The sequence below is a fragment of the Dryas octopetala genome, chromosome 5, assembly GCF_963921425.1.
Source record: "Dryas octopetala chromosome 5, drDryOcto1.1, whole genome shotgun sequence".
In the NCBI taxonomy this organism is placed as follows: Eukaryota; Viridiplantae; Streptophyta; class Magnoliopsida; order Rosales; family Rosaceae; genus Dryas; species Dryas octopetala.
In genome coordinates, this window is record NC_141370.1 from 21,621,193 (window position 1) to 21,645,058 (window position 23,866).

Sequence of the window (23,866 nt, forward strand, 5' to 3'; positions counted from 1 at the left end):
GAATGTGAAGGGCTGGAATTAAATCTCACCAGAACCCAATTTCCAAAGCCAGACAATAATCATCAACCCACTACGTGTTGAAACACTGACAAAAGACTACAAGTGATCAATACGTGGCTCACACAGTTACACCCCTACCATTCCCCCATTCCATAAATAGCGATATTAATGCTTAATTTCATATTTTCATGTAATTGAATAATGGATGTGCCCCCTTGTTTGAAAAAAGTTCCTCCTCTGGAATTTGGTAGTTTTTTTTCACGAAAAGACATCACCTAGGCTTAAGTAAAAGTTGTTGGGCCACACCAGCACGCAACATCACAATTCCTAATTGTGTGTATTAATGCTTAATTTCGATCAATTCTCAAATTACTTGAAATTTTCCTAAATTCATGATCATTCGTACTAATTATAAATTTGAGTAAAAATTTAAGTAAATATTATGGTGCAAACACACATAACATGCGGATGCATTTTTTACAATTGGATACAATAAGTTTATCTTTTTTTTTTTTTTTTTTTTTTCATTTTAAGATATAGATTTGTTTGTATACAGTGCAGACAATCACACTAAAAAAGGTCTGAAAAAATTAGAATTTTCATAATTACTTTGTTTCAAAATCCTTTTTTCTTTTCAATTCATAATGAGATTTCTTATTTATCTACATATATTATAAATGAAAATAAAAAATAGTATCTAAATAGATATCAATGGGATTGGGATCTCATATTTTCTTTTTCTTGATTTTGTTGATAAGTGAGATGACAGATGTTATATGAGTTACAAAAGGAATATTCTAATAAAATTCCACAACAATGAACCAAAATCAGACACAAAGCAAGCCTAACTCGGGCGTACCCACTCATTTACTTAGTACCACTACCACACTTTCAGCCTCCAACTTTCTCTTTAAAGTGAGACTGATATGATAGTCACATTTCACTTTGGTAAGAATTATTCACATCAAAAGAAACAAAGGCTCATTACAGATTCAGTTTCCCTGCTCCAACAAGTCAACAACCATTCAAAGGGGCAGTTCTACAATTACTAGAACTTTTATTTATTGTTGAGTGGGAACAGAATCTCGGAAATTCTAAACGTTGGCTTATAATATATAACGTTATAAATTTTTTTTGTTATTCAATTAAATTTTGGGTTTGCTATTCTGATTTTAACATTTATTGAATCGGGAAAAAAAGACAATTCCCTTTCTCCAGCATCATCTTTTTCTTTTTTGTGTGTGATCCAAAGCTTACTCCTTAAATATAAATGTTAACCTATGACTTGCAAAGTATCACCCAAATCCAAACAGAAAAGACAGTCTTTGAGAATCTGCGCAAATATGAAACCGAATGCATGCAACAAAGTCCGTAACATCTGCCCACCAACTGGCGGCTCCAACTCAAGAAAAGTCCATGCAAATTATTAAACTCATCACAAAAGTGATTTGGACCCGTCTCTCTCTCCTTTCCAGTGTTTTATGATCTCATCCTTCAATATTGAAGATGTGGATGCATTTATGCCCAAAAAAAAGCACCACTTTCAGGGCTTTCCACACAAAATAGATAAACCCAAATCCAAATGATCCAAATGCGATTTACTGTATTTCCTTAATATCAAACTCTTTGTTTCTTTATTATTTATTATTACCATCATAGTAACATTAACACCTCACCCACTTTACCTATAAAAGAAAAATCCTCATCCACTTTGGATAAACATTCGGCAGGTGTAACATCTGAAATGGGAATGTAAACAAAATGTTAAAGATGGCTAACGTGCCAGTGAACTAGTGAAGTATGGATCCAAAGCATTAAAAAAAATCAAACAGCTTTGGATAAACGTAAGGTAGTGTAATGTAATCAACCAAAATGGCAATTTAGTATTGACAAAATTTCTAACGGGCCAATGAACCATGAAGGCATGAATCCAACATGCCACGTTACTAGATATGTCACCACAGGAGATGTAGTGCATGACTTTTAACATAGTCTAAATAGCATTTCCAACACAATAAAAATTAATATAGAGGTTCATTTTTCTTTCGTGTATATATATACACAGTTGTTTATTTTCTGAGTTGAAGACTGGAGGATATTATTTCTGTCCCATTGTGAGTCAAGTGGGACATTGTTTTTCATTCTAGTCAACTGTAATTTAAAAATCTCGAAGCAAAGTGAGAAACTAATACATATATATCAATACGATCCAGAAAGGTGAAAGCGTGGTGCACTCTGTCATCTGAGAGTATCTGAAATATTTGAGAGAGTTGAGAAAGAGCTCCTCTCTGCTTGGAATGGCAGGTGGGTCTTTGGCTCCTGCCGGCGTGGCCAAGGAGAGAGCAGAGCTGTACCAAGGGAGGCTCACCCCCTATGTTATCTTTGCATGCATTGTTGCTGCTGTTGGGGGTGCACTTTTCGGCTATGATATCGGAATTTCAGGTACCTTTCATTTCCCCACCCAACATTTTATTCACACCCTCTTTAGATTTCTGCTCAATTTCACAGGTCCTTGGGATGATGAAATTTCCCTATTCTCTGTTTGAGAAGCAGAGAAAATGGAGTTCTGGACTCCTACCGTGAAAATGATGATGAAATTGTTGTTGGGATCATCAGACCAGTAAACTAAAAACAGAATCCAAACTAAATGATATGTAAACTGTGCAGTTTTTTCAGAGGTTTCTTTGCATAAGACAAGGTCTAACTTGCAATTCTTGCCAGTATTTGTTCTAAATTTTCAAGATAATATAACAACCAATAGTTGATTTCTTTATACCCAATTGGGTAGTATTTTTCTTAACAATGATAACACAAAAGAAGTTTCACCTAAAGCTTCTACTCCTGCCCACATTAATTTTTGGTGATACCAGGAGATTTAGATCTTCAAACTGTCCTAGGAGGCTAGGATCATGTTGTCTCCTTTTTGGTATTTACTCCAGTTTTGATTCTAAATTGCAGTCTGGAAGTAATAAGTTTAAACAAAGCATAGATACCTGTTGCTCATTCTGAAAATCTAAGAATTAAACTAACAAAGTCTTAATCTTCTACTCTAATTGTGACAAGGATATCATTGAACGAAAATTTCTCTGTTCCTGAAACAATATTTTGTTTATATGTACTCCATAATTTACTTTTGATAGTCATGAATGAATCAATCAGCAGATAACAAAACTATCACAAAGCACTGAACTTGTATTAATATGATTAGTAATATGTATGCATATCCCTGTATGTGTATGAAATATGGAAGGGGGAGTCTCTCACTAAAGAATCCCTTTTGAAATGTTGTTTGATTATCAATAGGTGGGGTTACATCAATGGATGGATTTCTTCGAAAATTCTTCAAAACAGTGTACAGAAACAAGACGCATGCTCATGAAAACAACTACTGCAAGTACAACAACCAAGGTCTTTCTGCATTTACCTCTTCTCTGTACCTCGCTGGTTTAGTTGCATCCTTAGTGGCTTCTCCTGTTACAAGAAACTATGGACGCCGGGCAAGTATAATCTGTGGTGGATTCAGTTTCCTTGTTGGAGCAACTCTAAATGCCGCTGCTGTCAATTTAGCCATGCTTCTTTTGGGTAGGATCTTGCTTGGTGTTGGTATTGGATTTGGAAATCAGGTATCATACATTGCTTACCTTTAAGTACTAGTCAACTATATGGTTAATCACCTATATGTTCAAATAAAACTGATTCTTTCTGCCACCTTGTCTTAAAGGCTATTCCGCTGTATCTATCAGAGATGGCACCCACTCATCTTCGAGGAGGCTTAAACATGATGTTTCAGTTAGCAACTACGCTAGGAATCTTCACAGCAAACATGATAAACTTTGGAACTCAAAAGCTCGAACCATGGGGGTGGAGGCTCTCTCTAGGCCTGGCTTTAGTACCAGCTCTATTGATGACAGTGGGAGGAATGTTTCTTCCTGAGACGCCAAATAGCTTAATTGAACGAGGATGTAAAGAAGAAGGAAGAAAACTTCTTGAGAGAATCAGAGGAACTGAAAATGTTAGTGCAGAGTTTCAGGACATGTTAGATGCAAGTGAAATTGCTAGTGCAATAAAACATCCCTTCAGAAACATCCTGGAGAGAAGGTACAGGCCTCAATTGATTATGGCAATCTTCATGCCAACATTCCAGATCCTCACAGGCATAAATTCAATTCTTTTCTATGCTCCCGTGTTGTTCCAAAGTATGGGATTTAAGGGAAATGCTTCCCTTTACTCCTCAGCTTTAACTGGAGCAGTTCTTGTCTTATCTACACTGATATCTATTGCAATAGTTGACAAACTAGGTCGAAGAGTTTTGCTCATTAGTGGAGGAATACAAATGATCATATGCCAGGTAAACTTTCATTCTCTTGATAGTTGATACACACTGGATGCAATTGGTATTCCAGGAGAAGAAACAACAGAAAACCCATACTAAGAAATATATAACATAAGCATTTTGTTATGGTTCTAAATCTTTTATTTCCTGGAATAATACCAGATGTGGAGGAACTGAATATATATGGCATCTTCTTAAACAACATAAATTCTGTAACAGAGAGGGCCAGTCAAAAAAGTTAAAACAAGACTAGAATTCCCCAGTTTCCTTTTTATTTCTAGAATGCTAAAAGTAGGACTGTAATAACTTGAATTTCTAAACACATATTTCTCGTCTTGAATGTGAAACAGGTCATAGTGGCCATAATCTTGGGGGTCAAGTTTGGTGAGAATCAAGAGCTATCAAAAGGGTTCTCAATACTGGTGGTGGGAGTGATTTGCCTCTTTGTGGTAGCTTTCGGATGGTCATGGGGTCCTCTTGGCTGGACAGTGCCAAGTGAGATATTTCCGTTAGAAATCCGATCAGCTGGACAAAGCATTACAGTGGCTGTGAACCTTCTATTCACTTTCATCATAGCCCAATCTTTTCTTTCCCTTCTATGCGCGCTCAAGTTCGGAATCTTCCTCTTCTTTGCTGGTTGGATTACAGTCATGACCATCTTTGTATTTGTATTCCTGCCTGAAACCAAGGGAATTCCTATTGAAGAGATGATATTCCTTTGGAGAAAGCACTGGTTCTGGAAGAGGATAGTGCCTGAATATCCCATAGTTGATGACTTTAATAATGACAGGCAAAACAATTCAGCAATTTAGGATGTTTGTATAGCATAATGGATGTGCTAGAGCACATTGTTCTTTACAATTCCGTTTCACAAATACATTAAGCAGAGTTGCCAACTAGCCTATTACTCAATCAAGTGATCTCAATGTATCTTATATGATCTCAGGATTCAAAACCATATATTTAAGGCCAAATTATAAACCAGCGGCACTCAACATAGCAGCAGAAATCTCTAGACGGCAACCCTTAAAAAATTATGGGGGAAAATGTTCAAAAACAAGATGCCTCTTATGGTTGAACCAAAAAGCTGGCTAGACATTGCTTAGGGTCCCAAATCAGTTGTAGCAGTCCCAAATGGCACACACATCATTTGAATTTCCATTCCATCTCAACCCTGTTTCTGGGGAAAATTGACCATCTACCTTTGGTATTCCCGCATCAGATTTTAAGAAGTGAAATTGCAATTCTGCAAATTCTAGGTCATATAATAAAGCAAGCCAATCACTTATTCTGAAACTCACATGAAGAAAAGGGGTCTGGAGAGAGCAATTTATTATACCTTAAACCAGAACTCCAAATTATACAGATGGGCCGAGGGAGAAGTAACAACATAAAAAAGTGATTGCCAGAAGCTTAAGTACTACAAATCTAACATCTTTTATTTCAACCCAACTGTGAAACTACGACATTTTCTTACTTCAAGAGTACAACTACATCTCATAGTGAATTGAAGACGAAACAGACAGACTCTAATCATCACTCTATGATCCCACACACCCACACAGACAAATTACAATCCCTCTGTTTCGACCATGTTGATGTCAACATTATCATACTACAAGAATATACAAAGCAAACAGCCAACTTCCTACTCCTTTTTCTTCCTTCATTTGAGAAAACTAGCAACATACTATTATTTGCTCGCACTCAATATACCTTTCCTCTTGAAAAAATAAAGGAAGCAATTGAGATAGCGAACAATCATCATCACCTATTCATATAATTCATTCTTCAATACTCGATCATACGATTCGCGCAGCATCAAATCGCCAAATCGTAAAACCCCTACTTCCATTCATCGAACCCTTCTCACACCGAATCGAGCCGCAACAACCGGCGCAAATCGCTCGTCGCCGCGCCGTTCCTTCCCAGAAAGGCAGGCAGTGGCACGGAGCTCGGCGGAGGCGAAGCAAAAAAAGCCCCCGATCCAGCGTAAATCGCATCCTTCACCTTGAATTCTCCAACCCTAATCTGCTTCTGCACGGTCTCTGGGTCGGGGCCCAAACGGTCCGTCGATCCCAAGACCAAATCCGAATCGTCTTCGCTCTTCGTCTTCATCTTGTGATCATCGTCCGCAACAACTTCGATCACGCGGTTGGTGTTCACCGGGTTCAAAGGCTCGCCTCGCCTGAGGATCTTGACCTGCCCCATCACCAGGTTTTTGACTGGAACCTTCGCGACCATAGCACGGTCAACGTACCGATCGCAAGGCCGGTCTTGTTGATTGGATTGAAACCCCATCGGACTTCTCTTTCGGCGGCGAGATTGAAGGGTATTAGCGTTGGAGCCATAGTTAGGGTTAGGATTAGGGTTATGGTTGGAAAAATTAGGGCTTCGGCGTGATCCGGAACGAGGATTGAGTGTTAGGGCTAGGGCTTCGTGACGAAACCGACCTCGAAGAAAGTCCTGGGAGCGAAGAATCGCCGTCCCCATAGAGAGAGAAAAATTAAAATGATTTTCAGAGACGTTGCGTTTTTTATTTTTGGAATTCTTTTCGTGGAATTGAATTTGCTGCAAGCCTGTAAGTATACGATTGTGTGAGTGTGTATTTATAGAGAGGTTTCGGTAATTCACTGGACGTGACGTGAGGCTTGGAAACCACCTACAGCGCGTGAGAGTGGGTTAACCCGCTGGGGATTCAGGTACACGTTACCGGAAATTTGACCAACTTGGTTTTGCGGTTATGCTCAAGTTAGATTACTTTATTGCACTTCATTTTGTGATGAATTCACGAACCTGTCCTTGCAGCTGGCTATGTGTTGGTGAATTCGTAATTAAGAAACAACAGAGGGCCAATGATGTATGCTAAGATACCTCAGTTACCGTGAAGGGGGACCACCCCTGCTACGCGTCCTCAAGTGAATGGCTGTAGCAGTTGATCTTATCCACACGTGTTGCCCGTATCAACTGACTTTTGTTGGGCGGTTCGAGTCTGAAACCGCGACGAAGCTACAGCCTACCCGAGGCTTTGGTCTGCATGTGCTAAGCACGTGCTCATTAGCCTTTCCAAAAAGAGCCCGGCCCATGCATGTCGCTTGACACGTCAATGAATTGGGCTGGATCAGTTCAGGGCCCAAATATTAGGCCCCGTTTAACATACTGTATGGCCCAGATATGGGAATCATAAAGAATGATTTTCACTCCTTTTTCTCAGCCTCCCCCGCGTTCTGCTCTGTCTGGGCTCTCTCTGAAGCTCTCACACTCCCCTAAAAACGACTAAGGTACTGCGGAGCTCCTACTCTTTCCCCTCTTTTCCGTTTTCTCTAGATTTAAATTTTATATTTGGTCACAATAAGTATAGTTCTTGATTTGGTTTTTATATTTTTATTTTTATTTTTTGAATTCTGGGTTGAATTTATGCTTCCTCTATATGGATTTATCTGTGAATAATCTACTCTTATGAACTTGCTGCATCTGGGTCTAGTTTATTTTGGTGTAGTTTAATTTTTTTTTCTAATTTATGATATTTTACTAACGTTTTTGAAAAAAAAAAATTTGAAATTTGTGAAACATTTTTGGAAGTTCATTGCTTACTTGATTTCAGTGCTTATTATTTGTGGGCCTTAGAGATTTATGTAAATGGTGTTTGTGTATATGTGAAAACAGTTTAAAGAACTAGCTGAGCGGCACAACAGAAAAAGAGAAAGAAATGCCTCTGTATGATTGTATGCTTCTGGCGAAACCCCATGTAAGGAAGGAGTCTCTGATGGACTTGGTTGCTAGAGTAAGCAAACATGTTTGCAGAAGAAATGGGGTTCTCACTGAAATTAGGTCATTTGGCACTGTTCAATTGGGTTATGGTATTAAGAAGCTTGATGGCAGATTTTATCAGGTGGTTTTTTTTTTCTTTTCTTTTTTCTGCAACCTTACAGTAAACTTGATTTATTACCTGCAGACGTTGTTATGGTTCTCAGTTTATGGCTCATTTGTAATACACTGACCCTTATTTGTCATTTAAATTTAGATGAAAACTTATATTTCAAACTATTTTTAGTTGTCTTGAATCATTCATTTTTCAATACGAGAGCAAGCCTAGTGTTTGAGGCATTGCATTATTTGCGGATGCTTTCTAATTGAACTTGTTGGATGCTGTTTGCTATAAGTCTAGTCTCAATATGATGACACCAAAGTTTCCCAGTCATTGTGGTGATACATAATGGAAAGTGTATGTCCTATCAAATTCCTTTAAGCTTAGAAACAAAACCTATTATAAAGGACAATAGATGGCCAAATATAAAAACCAAATAATAGTCTCTCAGGCCTTGTCGAAGCCTGGAGCTTAAGAAAAGTAACTCCAATATAAAAATAAAAAGATTGGCATACTATCATACTTTCACAGTGCAATCATATCTCTACTATATGTCTTTCATCTGAAATAGCCACAGCTTCCACTTAGCACTGTTGAACATCACTCTTCATTGGGGACTGGAATCTCTAAATTGTTTTTAAAATATGTTCTCTGATCCTTCATCCTTGAAGGATTTCAAGTATCCGTCAGCAATGGAGGCACCTTGTTGAGAGAGATAGTTTGCATTCATATGATGTATTAATCTCTAACTTGTTAGAAGCAAGAATTGGTACAAGGTACCATGTAAGAATTTAAAGAATCCAGACATGAAGGATTTTTTTTGTGGATTATCATATGGATCTGTGATTTTGGATACACGTTCTGTTGTGCAATTTCTTGGAACTTCAACATAGATTTTTCCTTTATAAAGTGAGAAATCTTCTTTGGTTGGTAGTTGGATTTCCAGGAAGTTCTGCTTTCTTCTTCTTCTCTCCTTTCCTTTTTCTTTTCTTTCTTTGTCATGGCTTTATTAAGCGTTTACAGAGCTTTAAGTTGTTCTGGCAAAAAGGTTTAATCTTCTGCTTCTTTTCCTCTTTCCTTTTTCTTTTCTTTCTTGTAATGGCTTTATTGTGTTAAAATTGTATAAGTTGTTTCTGGAAAACAGGTTAATGTTACTCATCTAACCTTTGAAGCTATCTTATAGGAGCTGCCTTATAGGCAATGGACAAAATTGAAGTATTTAACATTCTTTTAGTAAAAAGGTAAAACATAGTGGGGGTGAAATTCAAAGATTAAGTTATACACTGATTTGAATAATTTAGTCCTTTTGGTTGGTAAAGGGTTCTCATTAAGACGCAAATCATTTTATGAGAAGTTGTAGGAATGGGTTGTGTTCCTGCCATACCAATTTAGCTTTGCAAAGCTCCTTTAAGAAAGTCCTGAGGTAAGGCTTGGTAATCTTTTAGCATTTTATATGCAAGATGTTGAGGGACTTGTGTGTTCAAGGGCTTAAGTTAGAAATGGAATTGTCATCAGATGCAGCAATACATTTGGTACACATTTTAAGGTTTCTCTTTCTCCCTTTTCTTCTTTATTGTCCTTTGCTATCTTCACATCTTGCCTAGTTGGTATTTCATACTAAATACAGACAAATTCTCATCTCATGTTGGCCAGATAAATTCTTTTAGTAAATCAATTTTGTATATGGTATAGGGTCAACTGATGCAGATGACTATGATGGCTACACCTAACATCAACAAGGAGCTGCATTACCTGAACAAGGAAGATCGATTGCTGCGTTGGCTTTTGGTTAAACACCGAGACACAAAGTATGGACTGGAATTTTTTAATGAAGAGGATGCAAAAGGTGAACTCAGTAAGCTTCCTCGGAGCAGCATATATGATGAAGAGGATAACGATGACGACGATGAAGACGAAGATGATGAAGAATATGAGGTAGACCAAGAAGGAAAGCAGACCGACGGGTAATGGAATCTTGTCAAGGAAGATCCATTGGCATTTTGTTTCATGAATTTCCTGATGTATGTTTGTTATGATGTTTGGTAGCAGTAAGCGTTATGAAATCCTGATGGGTGAATTAGCTTATCAATGTATAAGATGCTGAGGGCTTTTAGTTTTGATCTGGGTTGTGCACCTGAGTTTCTTTTTTCTTGCCAGTCTACAGAACCCTTTGAAGCGTCCAATTTTATGATCATGTGATCTTGCTTCACCCAATCTATTTGGATAACATCTTGAATGTCATTTTATGAGGTAAAAGAAAAATGTAGCAATGACTTGGTGTGGACCTGAAATAAGTTCTTTATAATGAAAGTGTGACTTTTTTAGTTGTTTTTGGCTCATTGTCTCCTTGATCAGTTTTCTTGTGATGACGTGCGTTTTTTGGATGTTGGGTTTCATAGGAGCACTTTGCACGCGGTTGCATATTGTATTCATCATACGGTTTGGGTGCGTGTAATTGGGTTACTTGAACTAGTAGGAACATGCTTTGACCTTGTAGTTCTAACTTGTATCCAACCTTGTTGGATGAGGATGGGTATTGGACAAGTCAAAAAGGCATGGAAAGAGTACTAATTGTAAGAATCTCCCATTTTTGGTGCTTTATTATCAGCCATGCGGAGTCCCATTCAGTGCGGTTGGGGCACTCTTCCACGTGTCTACCTACTCAAGGGGATGGGGCCGGCTCTATTGCACATGACTTGATCCTTGCGCCATGTGTGTAGCATTCAACCCTGAAGAAAGAGAGAAATATGGGGTATTGGTGTTTCTAATTTGAGATTTCTTTTAAGTTTTACTTTTGCACCTCCATTTAAATCTATTTAATTGCACTCCTTTATTATTCTCTATGTTTTTCTTATTTATTTAACTAGTGAATTTCCTCTTGGCCAAAAAAAACTAGTGAATTTCCTAATCTACCCTTGAACCTTTCTTTTCCATTCCGTAGACGGAGAAAGAGAAGAAGGTTGGTGAATCGATTCCCTATATGACTAATGTGAAGCAGAGATTGGATTCTTCAACTCTTTAAAGATTGGGTGTTTAATATCTTTGTTGAATTTTATTGTGTTTATCCACACCCTATTTTGCAGTGGATTTAATAAATATATATTGAGTTTAAGGGTTAGACAATCAAAGAAAGGTGTAAGGGTAGATCAGGAAATTAAATTATATATAAAAAAAAAGCATAAAGAATAATATAGAAGTGCGAGCAAATGAGTGCCCCTTACAATATTACTTCAATAAGTTGATTTTGATATGGCAATATCTTCAATTAAATTTTGAACACGTAGAATAAAAATGAGTGAAAAAGGACAACAAGGGTTGGCAAAGTTGTTGGGACATATGCATCATCAATCATTATCATATTGTCTGATTACCCAATATCACTTGACCAAATCAAAAGAAAAATAAATAAATAAACTAATTGAAAAGCATATGAGTTCATAATGTAGTTTAATGTGTGTCCATTGGCATTGTATTGTTCAATCAAGTAAAAGAGGTTCATGGCCAAAAAAAAAATCAAGTAAAAGAGGAAAACGACATACAAGAGTCATCGATCGTTACGTCATACGTGGACGTTGCAAGTCCATGCAAAATTTTGAGACCCCAAAAAACGAAAAAATTGGTCCATGCAAAATCTGCATGTCTGTTTAACCCACCTGAAGGACTGGGGGACCCACAAGAGTCTCACTAACGCAAAACACAAACACCCAACAAAAATTCACAAACGCAAATAGGTGAACGTACGGCCCCGCGTTCGAATATAAAAATAGGAATGAAAAGATAGCAAATACGGAAATTAATTAATAGCGAAATTAAACAGAACCAGTGGTGTGATCGATCGATCAGAGACGCATCACCCTCCAATCCATGACCTCTCGCTCCTCTCGGACCTCTCCCGATCTTTCCCGATAGAGATAGAGATCGAGAGAGAGAGAGAGAGAAAGATCCAACCAAAAATTAAGTTCCGAAGAAGCTGCTACTGCTAGTGTACGTAACGACGTCGTAGGTCGTAGCTAGCTTAATTTTGAAGAAATGGATGCGTTGCCGTCGCCGTTGAAGACACCGGGGAGCAATGGATCAGCGAACAGCACCGTGAGCACGGTAAGCGGTTTACTCGGAGTCGCCGGAGGAGGAGAAGATCAGAGAGGGACGTTTGAGTATTTCGGGTGGGTGTACCATTTGGGCGTGAATTCGATCGGCCACGAGTACTGTCACCTCCGATTTCTCTTCATCCGAGGCAAGTATGTCGAGATGTACAAGCGTGATCCTCACGAGAACCCAGGCATTGTGAGCATCGTCATCAACGCATGTTTTTTTTTTTAATTTATTGTTTTCAGTTTTTTTTATTTATTTATTAATTTTGCATTGTTGGGCCAGAAACCCATACGGAGGGGCGTTGTTGGGCCTACACTTATGTTAGAGGAGGTTGGGCGTCGCAAGGTCTACTATGGGGTAAGGAACTAAGTCCACAATGGCACATATAGAAAATGTACAAGTCTAATCTTCTATGCTTATATATTTTAAGCATTTTCTTAATTTCCTTTTATTTCTTTTTCAGGATGTTTATGTTCTACGGTTCTACAATCGATTGGATGAATCAAAAAAGGGAGAAGTAAGTTTCAGTGTCATTTTATTTTATTATATATGTGAATATTATAATTTGTATTTTGGTCACATGCATGTGAGTATTATTATTATTTTATGACCATGTTTGTCGTGCCTTGTTCCAATGCAGTATAATGTAACTGTATTTATGTGTGTATATGATTGCGTGTCATTCTCTTACGTACCATTTGATCCATAATTCATCTGATTTTGAACTTTCATTGTTGTATGATATTTGTGTGCTTTTTCTACAGTTTTGTTTCTTTTGTTGAAATAAGTTCTCTTTATATATCAAATTTTGGGTTTCGTTTTTCTAATTTGATGAGACGGTGACAATTAATTGGTTTGTGAAGATTGCTTGTGCCACGGCTGGAGAAGCCCAAAAATGGCTCGAGGCATTTGATCAAGCCAAGCAGCAGGTACATGCTCTCACTAAAGTGTCATCATGGCCAACATAGAAAAAAGTTGTCTTCTTACCCTTTGAATTGAACATTTTGGTGGTCCTTGACTTGTGACATAAAATGGGAACTTTATTTTCCAAACAATTCAAACTATACTTTGAACTCTTCTTTTGACAGGCTGAGTATGAGCTGTCAAGAGGAGGTAGTACCAGACACAAACTGAACATGGAAACCGAGTACGCTCATAATTCCCGGATTGGTGATACACTTGCATAAGTACTTCATAGTAGTTGTTTTTATTTAACCTTTACCAGTGACATTGTTTGTACATTTTTTGGTGGGTCAATGAACTATGATACTGTGGATCAAGGGGATTCCATTGAATCAATTGCTCTGTTAACTTTCAATTAATAACCTTAATCGTCTGCTGCTACAGTGTAAGAGAAGGATAATTCTAACATGTTAATCAAGTGTAAAAGATTGAATTTGATGTTGGATTATGACCCCCATTTTTATTGTTGGGTTCCATTTGATGCTGGGATCATTATGCTTGCATCCCATGTTTGTACCCATATTTTGTTATATGCTGTTATTGAATTTTTCTTTTCTTTTTTCTTTTTGTACCGCATACCATAAAGGCATATCAATTTCTTTCGTGTAATTAATCTGGTTCTATTCATTGTGCATATCATTTTTTTTCAAAATGATATTTTCTTTCTATGCTAATGTTGACTCATAATTTTTATAATGACAAAGGCTCAATCTCGATGTCCATCGACCTAGAGTGAGGCGTTATGCAAATGGACTGAAAAAGCTTATAAGAATTGGGCAAGGTGAGGTGATATGTGAATGGCTTCTTTATTAATGTTTTGCAATGGGACTTGGTTCAGGTCCAAAGTGCTTATGATGGTTGGTCACCTAGCTTTTTTGAGTTACATATTGATTGAAATTTATGTTAAGTCTCTAGGTTTATTACATAATAATGATCATCTGTATTTTATTTTATTTTTAATTTTGGAGTTGATACATGTAATATCAATTCTATATTTATTCAATAAAAAATAATTTCTCTTTCTGTTACAGGCCCAGAGACACTTCTGTGTCAATCCAACTCGGGTGCAAATGGTAGTACGGATCGGTACTTTGAAAGGGACAGTGGAGATGCAATTGAGTCATATCAGTGGAAATGTGTGCGAACAATTAATGGTATTTTTCTTTTGGCCTTGTACAGTTGTACTACTTGATAGACCAGGCAAAAAATATTTACTGCTTTCTTTTGGTGAATTCTTAAGACCGCACTTTGGTCATTTCAATTAACCATGCAATCTTCTGATGTTTCTTCTTCATACTGTTTTTTCTTTTGGTTTCAGGTGTTAGAATATTTGAAGATGTTGCTAATTCTGAGGTATCTCGTTGTAGATACATGCATGCATTTGTGTGTGTGACTTGAGTATCTGGGTGTTTTTTTGTGTGCGCATAACCTCCTGCTTTATTAATATTTCATTGTTTGTAGAGTGGTAAAGGTGTTATTGTCAAGGCAGTTGGCGTTATTGATGCGAGTGCAGATACTGCTTTTGAAGTGATTTTAAACCTTGAGCGACATCAGAGATATGAGTAAGTTGCCTTATATAATAGGTTCATTACTATACAGCTTTTGCCTTTCTAATAATTTTCTTCACAGGTGGGATATGCTGACAGGTGACTCAGAACTGTTAGATTCTTATGATGGACACTATGATGTTATCTACGGGACATTTGATCCTAGGTATCTTACTCGGTAATGATGTTAGACATGACTGCCTCTTCTGTCTAACTCTTGCACTAATATCTTATCCATAATCCGTGCAACTCGTTGCTATCTTTTCCTCAATTGATGACACCTTCACGTTTGAGCAAATACCTATATCTCAATTCTATTATCTCGTGTTTCTAGTCATCCACTTTGACGTGCTCAATTCTATACCCTCGTCCCCCTCTCTAAATTTAAGTCATGGTTGACTCTAGAAAATGCTATTTTCATCAAAGCTAGGATGTTACTGTTGATAAATTGTGCATTTCAATGTAATTTTAGTGATCAACCCCTCAATTTGATGTTTTATGTTTACTGGAAATTGCTTTACTTTAGTCAGTAGGAAATGGCTTCTTCACATGATAAAGTCAATCTGCATTCTGTTTCTTTTGTTGTCATCATGAGGCATTCATTTGTTATTTAATATGTTTTACAGGTGGCATTCCAAGAGAGATTTTATCTTTTCTAGGCAATGGTTTCGTGGACAAGATGGAACATATAGTAAGAGAACATAATTTTTAGCATTATCAATCAGCTAGAGCTGCTTAAACTTATGTTTCTGTTTTGCTGGCCTACTGATGCTTGGTGGACTACCTCCTATTCATCCTAGAGAAGAAAGTTTTATCAATCCGAGTATAATTTCACTTTGTGGAATAGGGAGTATAGCTTTATTATTGGGGTGGGGGTTAGAAGGGGAAAAGGAACAATGCAAAGGTGGTCGGAGAAGTTCTGTAATATGTTGCTGTTAACAAAATCTCAGTGACATTTCTAACTTGAGTTGCCTAAAATGATATGAATTCTTTTGCCTTAGTATATGGCTGACATCCTATGGTACTCTTAATGCAGCCATCTTGCATTTCCCAGCTGTTCATAAGAAGAAGCCCCCAAGATCTGGATATCGTCGTACAAAAATAAATCGTAAGAGATTTTCATTTGCTTTATCCGAAGAACTTGATAATTTCTTGTCCAGGAAAATTTCCATTTATAACTAAGATTCATTGTTTTCTACTGATATGATGGTATGCCCACCTTTTTCCCATTAAATTTATTTTAGAGGCTGTATGTAACATGTGAGTTTACTGTTGGTTAACTTTGAGTTCTCTTCTCAAAAATGAATGGACAGTTAATAAGGTACATTATGTATTTAATATACAGATTACATGGTAAACTGCTTCTCATTTGCGTTTCCTGCTACCAGCCAATGAAGGATTTGGTTGGCTTTTCCCTTTTAGGGTGGTTTCTGGTTTTCTTTCTAGGAGTTGAAATCACTGTTTTCCATAGTGGAACTACTTTTTACATGTGTTTTTTGTTGTAGCTTTGCATGCATGGACCATGGTTAGTTTGCTATATTTGATTATTCAATATAAGTCTATTAGTTCAGGTTTAGTGAGTCCACCATGTTCATTTTGATGGAGCATCTCGTTAAAAAATAAAAAATGAAAAAAACTATGTAAATGAGAAGAATATAAGTAGGACACCGCTTCTCATAATGTTGTGAATTGTGTGTGATATCTATTTACCAGTGATCAAATACCTGAAATTAAACCCATATTTTGTATCTTATTTTCTGTGTTTTTTTCTTTCTTTTTGTTTCAATATGCTTTAGTGGTTCATGTTCTACTGGTCAAGTACTCAATTTTTTATAATTTTCTACACTGGCTTAAAGCATGTTTTTCTATGTCGCACCGATGCACTCAAAGCATGTTTTTCTATGTCGTTCTTCACATGGAGTCTTGAATGACTGTTTTGCCTAGCCACCATTTTTTATTCTCTTTCGGGTAATCAAACTGTCTCATTTTCTTTTTCCCTTCCCTTTTCCATTCTGTTTTTTTAATGTTTACTTGTGTACTTAATATGTATTTGTGGTCACAGCTTGCTGTGCTTTTGTTAATTCCTTACAAGTTTTAGGATGAATTGACAACCTTTCAATCACATATTTGTACTGCTTGATAACATATTTTTCAAATCTGGTCATGCTTATATGTATCTGTTCAATTAAATTGGTGTTAGAAATCTGAGCGTCTACTGTTAGAAATCTCTATTTCTTCATCAAATTGGTGTTATTTTTATTTTTATTTTCCTCATTGCAGCATCTACTTGGGAGATTAGAAATTTGAACTCATCCATGGGTTCAAATACTCCAAGATGTCTTGTCACGCAAATGTTGGAGATAAATTCTGCAGGCTGGTGCAGATGGAAGAAGAATCACTGCTCAAAGTTCGAAAAGAGTGTACCTTATGCATTGTTGTGCCAAGTGGGAGGTTGGGCAATTAATTATCTCTTTTTCTTATTTCATTCTGAATTTATGATCTGAATATCTTCTATTATGAGGTACCTTTTGGGCCCTTGAAGTTATGCAGTCCAGCTGATGAGGTAGATGTACGCTGTGCATTCCAATTTTCTGCACATTGAAATTGTCAGAATGCCAAACAATAATTGGTTTACATCCTTTGAGCTTAAACCTTTGGGAACAATTCTAAACATACAAAACCTAACATGGTATAGGAGCAGACTGGAGCTCCCGAGTTTCAATCCTGCATTTGAAATCTCCCAATTCATGTTGAATTCCACATGTTGAGCTCTCTTGTGGGGGAGAGAGGGCTGCATGTGGGGGTATTAGAGTATCAAATGATAGTTGATTCACATCCTAATAGTTTAAGTTTTTGAGACCAATGGTAGACCAACAAAACTTATCAGAAATCAAATAAACCCAGATAGGTGCTCCGTCAGAGCTTCACCTATGCTAAAAAAAAATCATAATCTGATAACTGTCACTCAACCTCTTATTTAACTGGCTCCCGAAATTATATAACAATAGATAGATCAAGTACTTTGTAAAATGTTTATTGTAAAGGCAGTTATGTTTCTTTTGTTTTGTATTTGTTCAGGTCTGAAGGAGTATATTGGAGCAAATCCTGCACTCAAATGTGAATCTTCTACTACATTTATCCAATCGAAGCTATCAGAAGTTTCTGTTTCCAGTGCTGAATATGAGGAGTCAGATGTGAAGGATGAATTTTATGATGCAATTTCTGCAGACTCTTCATCTTCTGAAGAAGAAACTGAGAATGATGAACTTGACAAGAAGGTTGTCCCTTTTCTGTTTTCTTTATATTGGAATGTAGCACTGTTGGTAGCCCACTTGAATGCGGCTCACTTTTGTATTAGAGCTACCGTTTGTTTTTTTTTCTTTTTAAATTCCAGATGTTAATACCCGCCCTCTATATTTTTCAGGATGCAAAATTGAAACTGAAGAGAGCTTCAGGTCTGCTCATTGAAGCTATCTTGTGTGAACTTCCTGTGTAATAGAATTGGTGTCCTTTTTTCTTTTTACCTATTTAAGAAAAACAAAGCCATACATGCATATTTAAAGACTGGTTTGCAAATTTTTTTTCCCCTTTTCAAAAAATTCTCAGTGCTAAAGTATTAGGTCATTCTGGATACAGCTGCAGATGCTAATAAGGAACTGGATCCAGAAGTGGCTCCTATCATGATTGATCCAAGCCAGTTCAATGGTTCGTTGTGCAAAGGGAAGGATGAGGCTGACACAAACTGTTGGACATGTCCAAGTGGTACAGGATTTATGATCAGAGGAAAGAACTACTTAAAGGACAATTCCAAGGTGGGTTTTACTCTGCTTTGAATTGATTTGAACTGAGAACTTGCATTGCATTTGTCTATGTGGTGTTTGGTTGCACGAAATTTGATGACTTCCATTCATATTCTTATGATTATTGCTGACTTCCTCTTTTCAGGTAATGGGAGGAGATCCCCTTCTCAAGCTCGTAGGAGTAGATTGGTTCAAAGCTGAGAAAAGCCTAGATAGGATTGCACTGCACCCCAGATGTCTTACTCAGGTAGTTATTTTTTCATATACTGGAATGTACAAATTATTTTCACCAGTATAGTGAAACATGTCAGAATGGCCGGTACACTGGTATCGACGAGTATTTTCAACGCAATCTGATACTATTCCTCTGATATGTAATTAAAAACTTGGCTAGGCATGTTTATCAATATTATTTAAAATATGCCTGACCGTTGGTGCAAGATGTTTCTTTAGAGCTGAGAAAACATGTTTAGGGAACATTTAAGCTTATAATTGTTAATTTGTTTTATTTTTGTGTCTAAGCATACTCTTCTTGATTTCAGTCAGAAGCTGGAAAGAAGCTTCCTTTTGTACTAGTCATTAATCTCCAGGTATGTGCACAAATGACTTCCAATTCTGTCATATTTTTACTTTGATAGGTGAGATGACTGTTTATCATTTACAGCAGTACAGAAGGGAATGGACGCATATTCCCAGTCTTGTCATGTATGATATATGTCTAGAAATGCAATACTAAGCTTTCATGAAAAAATTAAAATTCAGAAATTCAGTACTTGTTATTCATGTGGGATCTGTGCATACTTATGCAATAAAGTGGTAAAGGTGGCTTTATCATTTTTGTCATAAATTTCATGGTTGCGCAGAATGAGAATTTGTAAAGAAAACAGTTTCGAGTTTACAACTGTGTTATATTAAGTCATTTAAAGGATTTGAAAAACATTTTCAATATTTTTGTTGAGCAAAAATGTGCCTGAATCTAGCTGATTATAAGAGTTTAATGAGTGGAAAAAGAAACAATTTCTGCAACAGTAGAACCATTGTTGTTCGTTAGTTATCCAATCTCTGGTATTTTCTCAATAATGATAGGTTTAGAAAATAATGAGAGATGTACGGTTGAACTAAGCTTTTTGATAAGTAAGATGCCCTCTTTTTATCTCACTAATGAGTATATATTTCATTTCTCTGTTTCAGGTTCCCGCAAAACCAAACTATAGTTTGGCACTTTACTATACTGCTGACAGACCTGCAAAGCCGGATTCTTTGTTTTCTAAATTTGTGGATGGGACTGACATGTTTCGCGATGCAAGATTTAAATTAATTCCTAGTATTGTTGAGGCATGTTATGCTTGAAGTCTAAAGATATGTAGAATCCAACGCGTGTACATGCTCCACATTTGATGGAAAAGTTTAGCTAAGAAATCTCTAATTTTACAGGGATATTGGATGGTCAAGCGTGCGGTTGGAACAAAAGCTTGCCTACTGGGGAAAGCTGTGACTTGCAACTATCTCAGACAAGACAATTTTCTTGAGGTAATTCTATCAGATTATTCTTTGACTCCCTCTATATTAGGTGCTCTGACCTTTTGGGCTTCCTCTCCTCTCTCTCTCTCTCTCTCTCTCTCTCTCTCTCTCTCTCTCTCTCTCTCTCTCTCTCTGTCTTCTCCAGATATTAAATGTATGTATTCTCTTTGTAGTACAGGCGCAAGGAATTAAACTTTCCTTCAGTTTTTTTTTTTGGGTAATCATAAGGTATGGTTTTGTGTCAAAACATGATCTTGAGAATCCTGATAGCCTGACGGCTGACATATGATCATCAAGTTTTAATCAGTCAAAAGTATTTTTGAGTTATTTTTAGTTTGAGATGTTCAGGACCTCTTTGAACAAAGTTTCAAAGAATCTATTATTCATGTTCATTATTATTTTTTGTACTATCAAATCTACGAGACTGGCTTTTTCTACAGCAAATCTTCTATGATAGAAACAAAGCCGATGGTGTACTACAAACACTTGCTTACAGTTTAGAACTAAAACTGTTATGTCAAGCATTACTAACATTTCCTCACTGCTTATGGCATCTCTAACACCTTTTCTGCTGTATTCTGCTTGTTCTCCCCACTGCTTAAGGCATCTCTAACACTTTTTCTGCTGTATTCTGCTTGTTCTCTCTTAATGAAAAAAATTATTGGAAAATCCTGAATTTTTCAGATTGATGTGGATATTGGATCATCGTCTGTAGCAAGGAGTGTCATCGGACTTGTCTTAGGATATGTCACAAGCATAGTTGTTGACCTTGCAATTTTGATAGAGGTTTGTTTCTTTGTGATTGTTACATTTTTAAAGTACAGTGCTCCTTATATCAACTTTTGGTCTTCTTTTGGTGTGGACTTCTGGTAGTGGATGTGTTAAGTATTGGTTAGATATAATTTTGTACTTCCACCCGTAGATGTGTGTGTGTTAGAGAGAGAGAGAGAGAGAGAGAGATGTAGAACCAAAAGGGAGGAGAAATAGTTACAGTAAGGTCTATTTATAATCTAGTCTACCTCCTTCGGTTACAGTAAGGCTTCTTAATATAATATGTAGTCCAAACCCAATGTTGAAATTGAAACTCTAATAGTGAATGAAATCCTAGTCAAATTAAGATAACCCTACATAATATAAAAATCCCAAACTAGATAAAAATTTAAAGCCCAAGTTAAACTAAATACCTAATATAATGTCTCCATACTTTTTTATAAATAATACAGTATATAAATAAAAATGGAAGAGAAATACAAGTCATTGACGAAGTCCATCATTATAATGTCTCCATATTATCTACATCCGAGATGGAGAGGAGAGTCAGTTGTTATGCATACCAGTTTATGCAGTTTGATATTAGAGTACATAACATAACAGAAATGTTAATCTCTAGATTCCCTACATGAAAAATATATATTAATTGGTGTAACCTAGTTTGATGTATCCTAATGTTTCAAGATGGTGTATATTAGCATTTGGTTAAGTAAATCAGAGATGGTATAGCATCTGGGATGTTAAGGTGGTTACAGCAGCTTGATTTTTGCGTTCATCTTGGGGGCTCTTCCTTGCTTTGATGTTCCTTTTGTAATTGTCACCAATATAAATTTTATACATTGGTTGCAGCCTTAGGTTTTCTCCTGTAATATCAGTTAAATCATTACTAAAGCTAGAAAAACAACTATAATCTACTTTCTGGTATATTGCCTTACAAATAATAATTAATGATGTTAGCAGTGTATTAGCTAGAGCATGTGATAAACACGTAGGTATTAACAGATTTTATGTTTGCAGGCAAGGGAGGAGGAAGAGTTGCCCGAGTACATTCTTGGGACTGTTCGGCTAAATCGTTTGAGGCTCAACTCTGCTGTTCATTTGGAGGTTTGATGTTGTATCAACATTCTTTAATCATTTTTTCGACCTTTGTCAGAGCTATTGCTTCAATGGGGGGTTTCGTTTTTGTTTTTTGATAAGAGCTTCACCAGGGTTTTGTTTTCTAATTTACACAGTCTACTGTAGAATAAAACATTTAATTGAGACATTGAGTGGCTTGACATGCCATATAAAGTAATACAAAGATGGAAGGCCATTTTCTTCTTCTACTTGAACTCTTTATCTGAATGCAGTTTGCAGTTTCAAGGGCCAAACATGAGTTTATACTTGGCAAGTAACCAGGCTGTTATGCTAGAATGTTTAAACTAGACAAGGCTTAGCAACTTAGCATAACCACTGGTTATTTTTTGCATTTCAGTTTACTATTTCATTTTCCTCCACATTTTGGCACTTATTTGTTCTGTAATGTCACCTTTTGACATGTATAGTGAAGTTTTAGCCTTCCCGAACTAATAAAGGTGTCCTCCTACCTAGCTTTTCAGATTCACTAGGTTAGTATACATACCAAGGAATGTCTGCCTTTTAGCATCAGGCTTTAGAAAGAAAGGGAAAGTGATTTTTGTCATACTGCAGAAATGACTGATATGGAACTTTGAGTAGCAAGGCAGTCAGTTTCTTAGAATCATGTGACTGATGTCTGATGCTATTGCATTGACTTCATCCTTTAACAGTTTCCACTTTCCAGGGGGGTCAATATGCCAACTCCCGTGAAATCATAAACATCATGTTACAATATATTCCTCATTCAAAGCATGGCTGCAAGAAATTGTGGTGTTCTATGAGCAGACTTCATTTAGCCTAATCATAATTTGGCAGGAGAAGTGTCTCTCTTACATTTCTCAATTCAGTTTTTCGTTCAGCATATATATCTCTAATTAGCAGCATAATTTGTGCTTCTTTCAAATTATTTTTTGTCATTGCCTTCTTATGGCCTTGCCCATAATCCTGGATGATGTTGACAAAAACTAGTAAAATTGAAGATGGATGACAGTTATATATTTATAGCATGGTCCTCTGGTCATAGAGTATACAATTACAGTGAGTCAGTGATCTGAAAGAAAGAAGTAAAGAAAGAAAAGATGAAGAGGGTTCTTTTCTTCAATCACTTTATTAACTCCAACCACTCTATCTTTGCTTTTTTGAATGTATTATGCATGCTTTATGCATGATTGGTGTCTTTTTTGGCATCATGTTAATCCATTTTTGCTCATTAGTTTCCGCACCACCAATATTTTGACGAATAAGACTAAATGGTACCCGTATTTTACAACTATGTCCCTCAGAAAGTCCAAATTACCCCCAACTTCATTTACGGCAGATCTCATTGCATTTCAAGGTGACCATCAGTGGGTGGGCATCTTTGCCCCACAAATGAAAAATGGGCAAGAACAGAATTTCAGCGAAATCCAAGTTAAATATTTGTTTTTAGTGTAGTTAATTATTATATGATTAGATGAGGGATGGTATCAAATCAGATATTAAGCTCCTACCCTTTTGACTCTAAAATGGGAATCCAATTCACTTGGATTTTTCTTTTCCTAAAAAGATGTGTTGTTCTCACTCAGCACACAGTCAAATGAATCCAATTCAAATCAAATCCGCGGTGCAGTGTACGTCTCTTTCATGAAATGCTGTCTAGGGCAAACTTTTGGTTTGTTTTTTTCCATCACCATCTTCTGAGTTCTTGGACTGCATATGACTAACCTTCTTAATTAAGTCCCAAAAAGAATTAAGGAAGAGTGCTGCTATTTGCACACCCTAAATTTCTCTTTGCACACCCTTTCTTGAAAAAAAAAAAAAAACTCAAGGAAAAAGACCATTTGGCCCTTCCCTCACCCACACACCCCCATCCATT

At 36.7% G+C, this 23,866-nt stretch overlaps 4 protein-coding genes across 5 annotated transcripts; 3 read left to right on the forward strand and 1 right to left on the reverse strand.

Moving 5' to 3' along the window:
- The first annotated feature begins 2,197 nt into the window (after positions 1-2,197).
- On the forward strand, positions 2,198-5,270 carry STP7 (sugar transporter protein 7). Its single transcript, XM_086242808.1, has 4 exons — positions 2,198-2,442; positions 3,304-3,623; positions 3,722-4,348; positions 4,684-5,270. Exons 1-4 carry the CDS (start codon positions 2,298-2,300, stop codon positions 5,143-5,145), a joined length of 1,554 nt encoding a protein of 517 aa, XP_086098934.1. The 5' UTR covers positions 2,198-2,297; the 3' UTR covers positions 5,146-5,270.
- A 365-nt stretch (positions 5,271-5,635) lies between these two features.
- On the reverse strand, positions 5,636-6,905 carry LOC147285742 (uncharacterized). The gene has a single exon (XM_086242809.1). It carries the CDS (start codon positions 6,824-6,826, stop codon positions 6,203-6,205), a length of 624 nt encoding a protein of 207 aa, XP_086098935.1. The 5' UTR covers positions 6,827-6,905; the 3' UTR covers positions 5,636-6,202.
- Positions 6,906-7,516: 611 nt separating this feature from the next.
- On the forward strand, positions 7,517-10,410 carry LOC147285743 (Translation elongation factor EF1B/ribosomal protein S6 family protein). Its single transcript, XM_086244223.1, has 3 exons — positions 7,517-7,614; positions 8,000-8,225; positions 9,894-10,410. The coding sequence occupies exons 2-3, from the start codon at positions 8,043-8,045 to the stop codon at positions 10,167-10,169; spliced, it is 459 nt and encodes a 152-aa protein (XP_086100349.1). The 5' UTR covers positions 7,517-7,614; positions 8,000-8,042; the 3' UTR covers positions 10,170-10,410.
- A 1,589-nt stretch (positions 10,411-11,999) lies between these two features.
- Positions 12,000-22,179, forward strand: LOC147285744 (ENHANCED DISEASE RESISTANCE protein (DUF1336)). Of its 2 annotated transcripts, none has more exons than XM_086243894.1 (22): positions 12,000-12,485; positions 12,576-12,650; positions 12,757-12,810; positions 13,157-13,222; positions 13,382-13,440; positions 13,961-14,037; positions 14,288-14,410; positions 14,575-14,609; positions 14,718-14,818; positions 14,886-14,981; positions 15,430-15,494; positions 15,840-15,911; positions 17,084-17,254; positions 17,882-18,081; positions 18,228-18,258; positions 18,440-18,615; positions 18,749-18,850; positions 19,146-19,193; positions 19,795-19,938; positions 20,038-20,133; positions 20,809-20,910; positions 21,913-22,179. In XM_086243894.1, exons 1-22 carry the CDS (start codon positions 12,231-12,233, stop codon positions 22,003-22,005), a joined length of 2,241 nt encoding a protein of 746 aa, XP_086100020.1. In that variant the 5' UTR covers positions 12,000-12,230; the 3' UTR covers positions 22,006-22,179. The 2 variants fall into 2 exon arrangements, with proteins under 2 accessions (XP_086100020.1, XP_086100021.1); XM_086243895.1 differs by having other exon boundaries at positions 14,886-14,969.
- Positions 22,180-23,866: the final 1,687 nt, after the last annotated feature.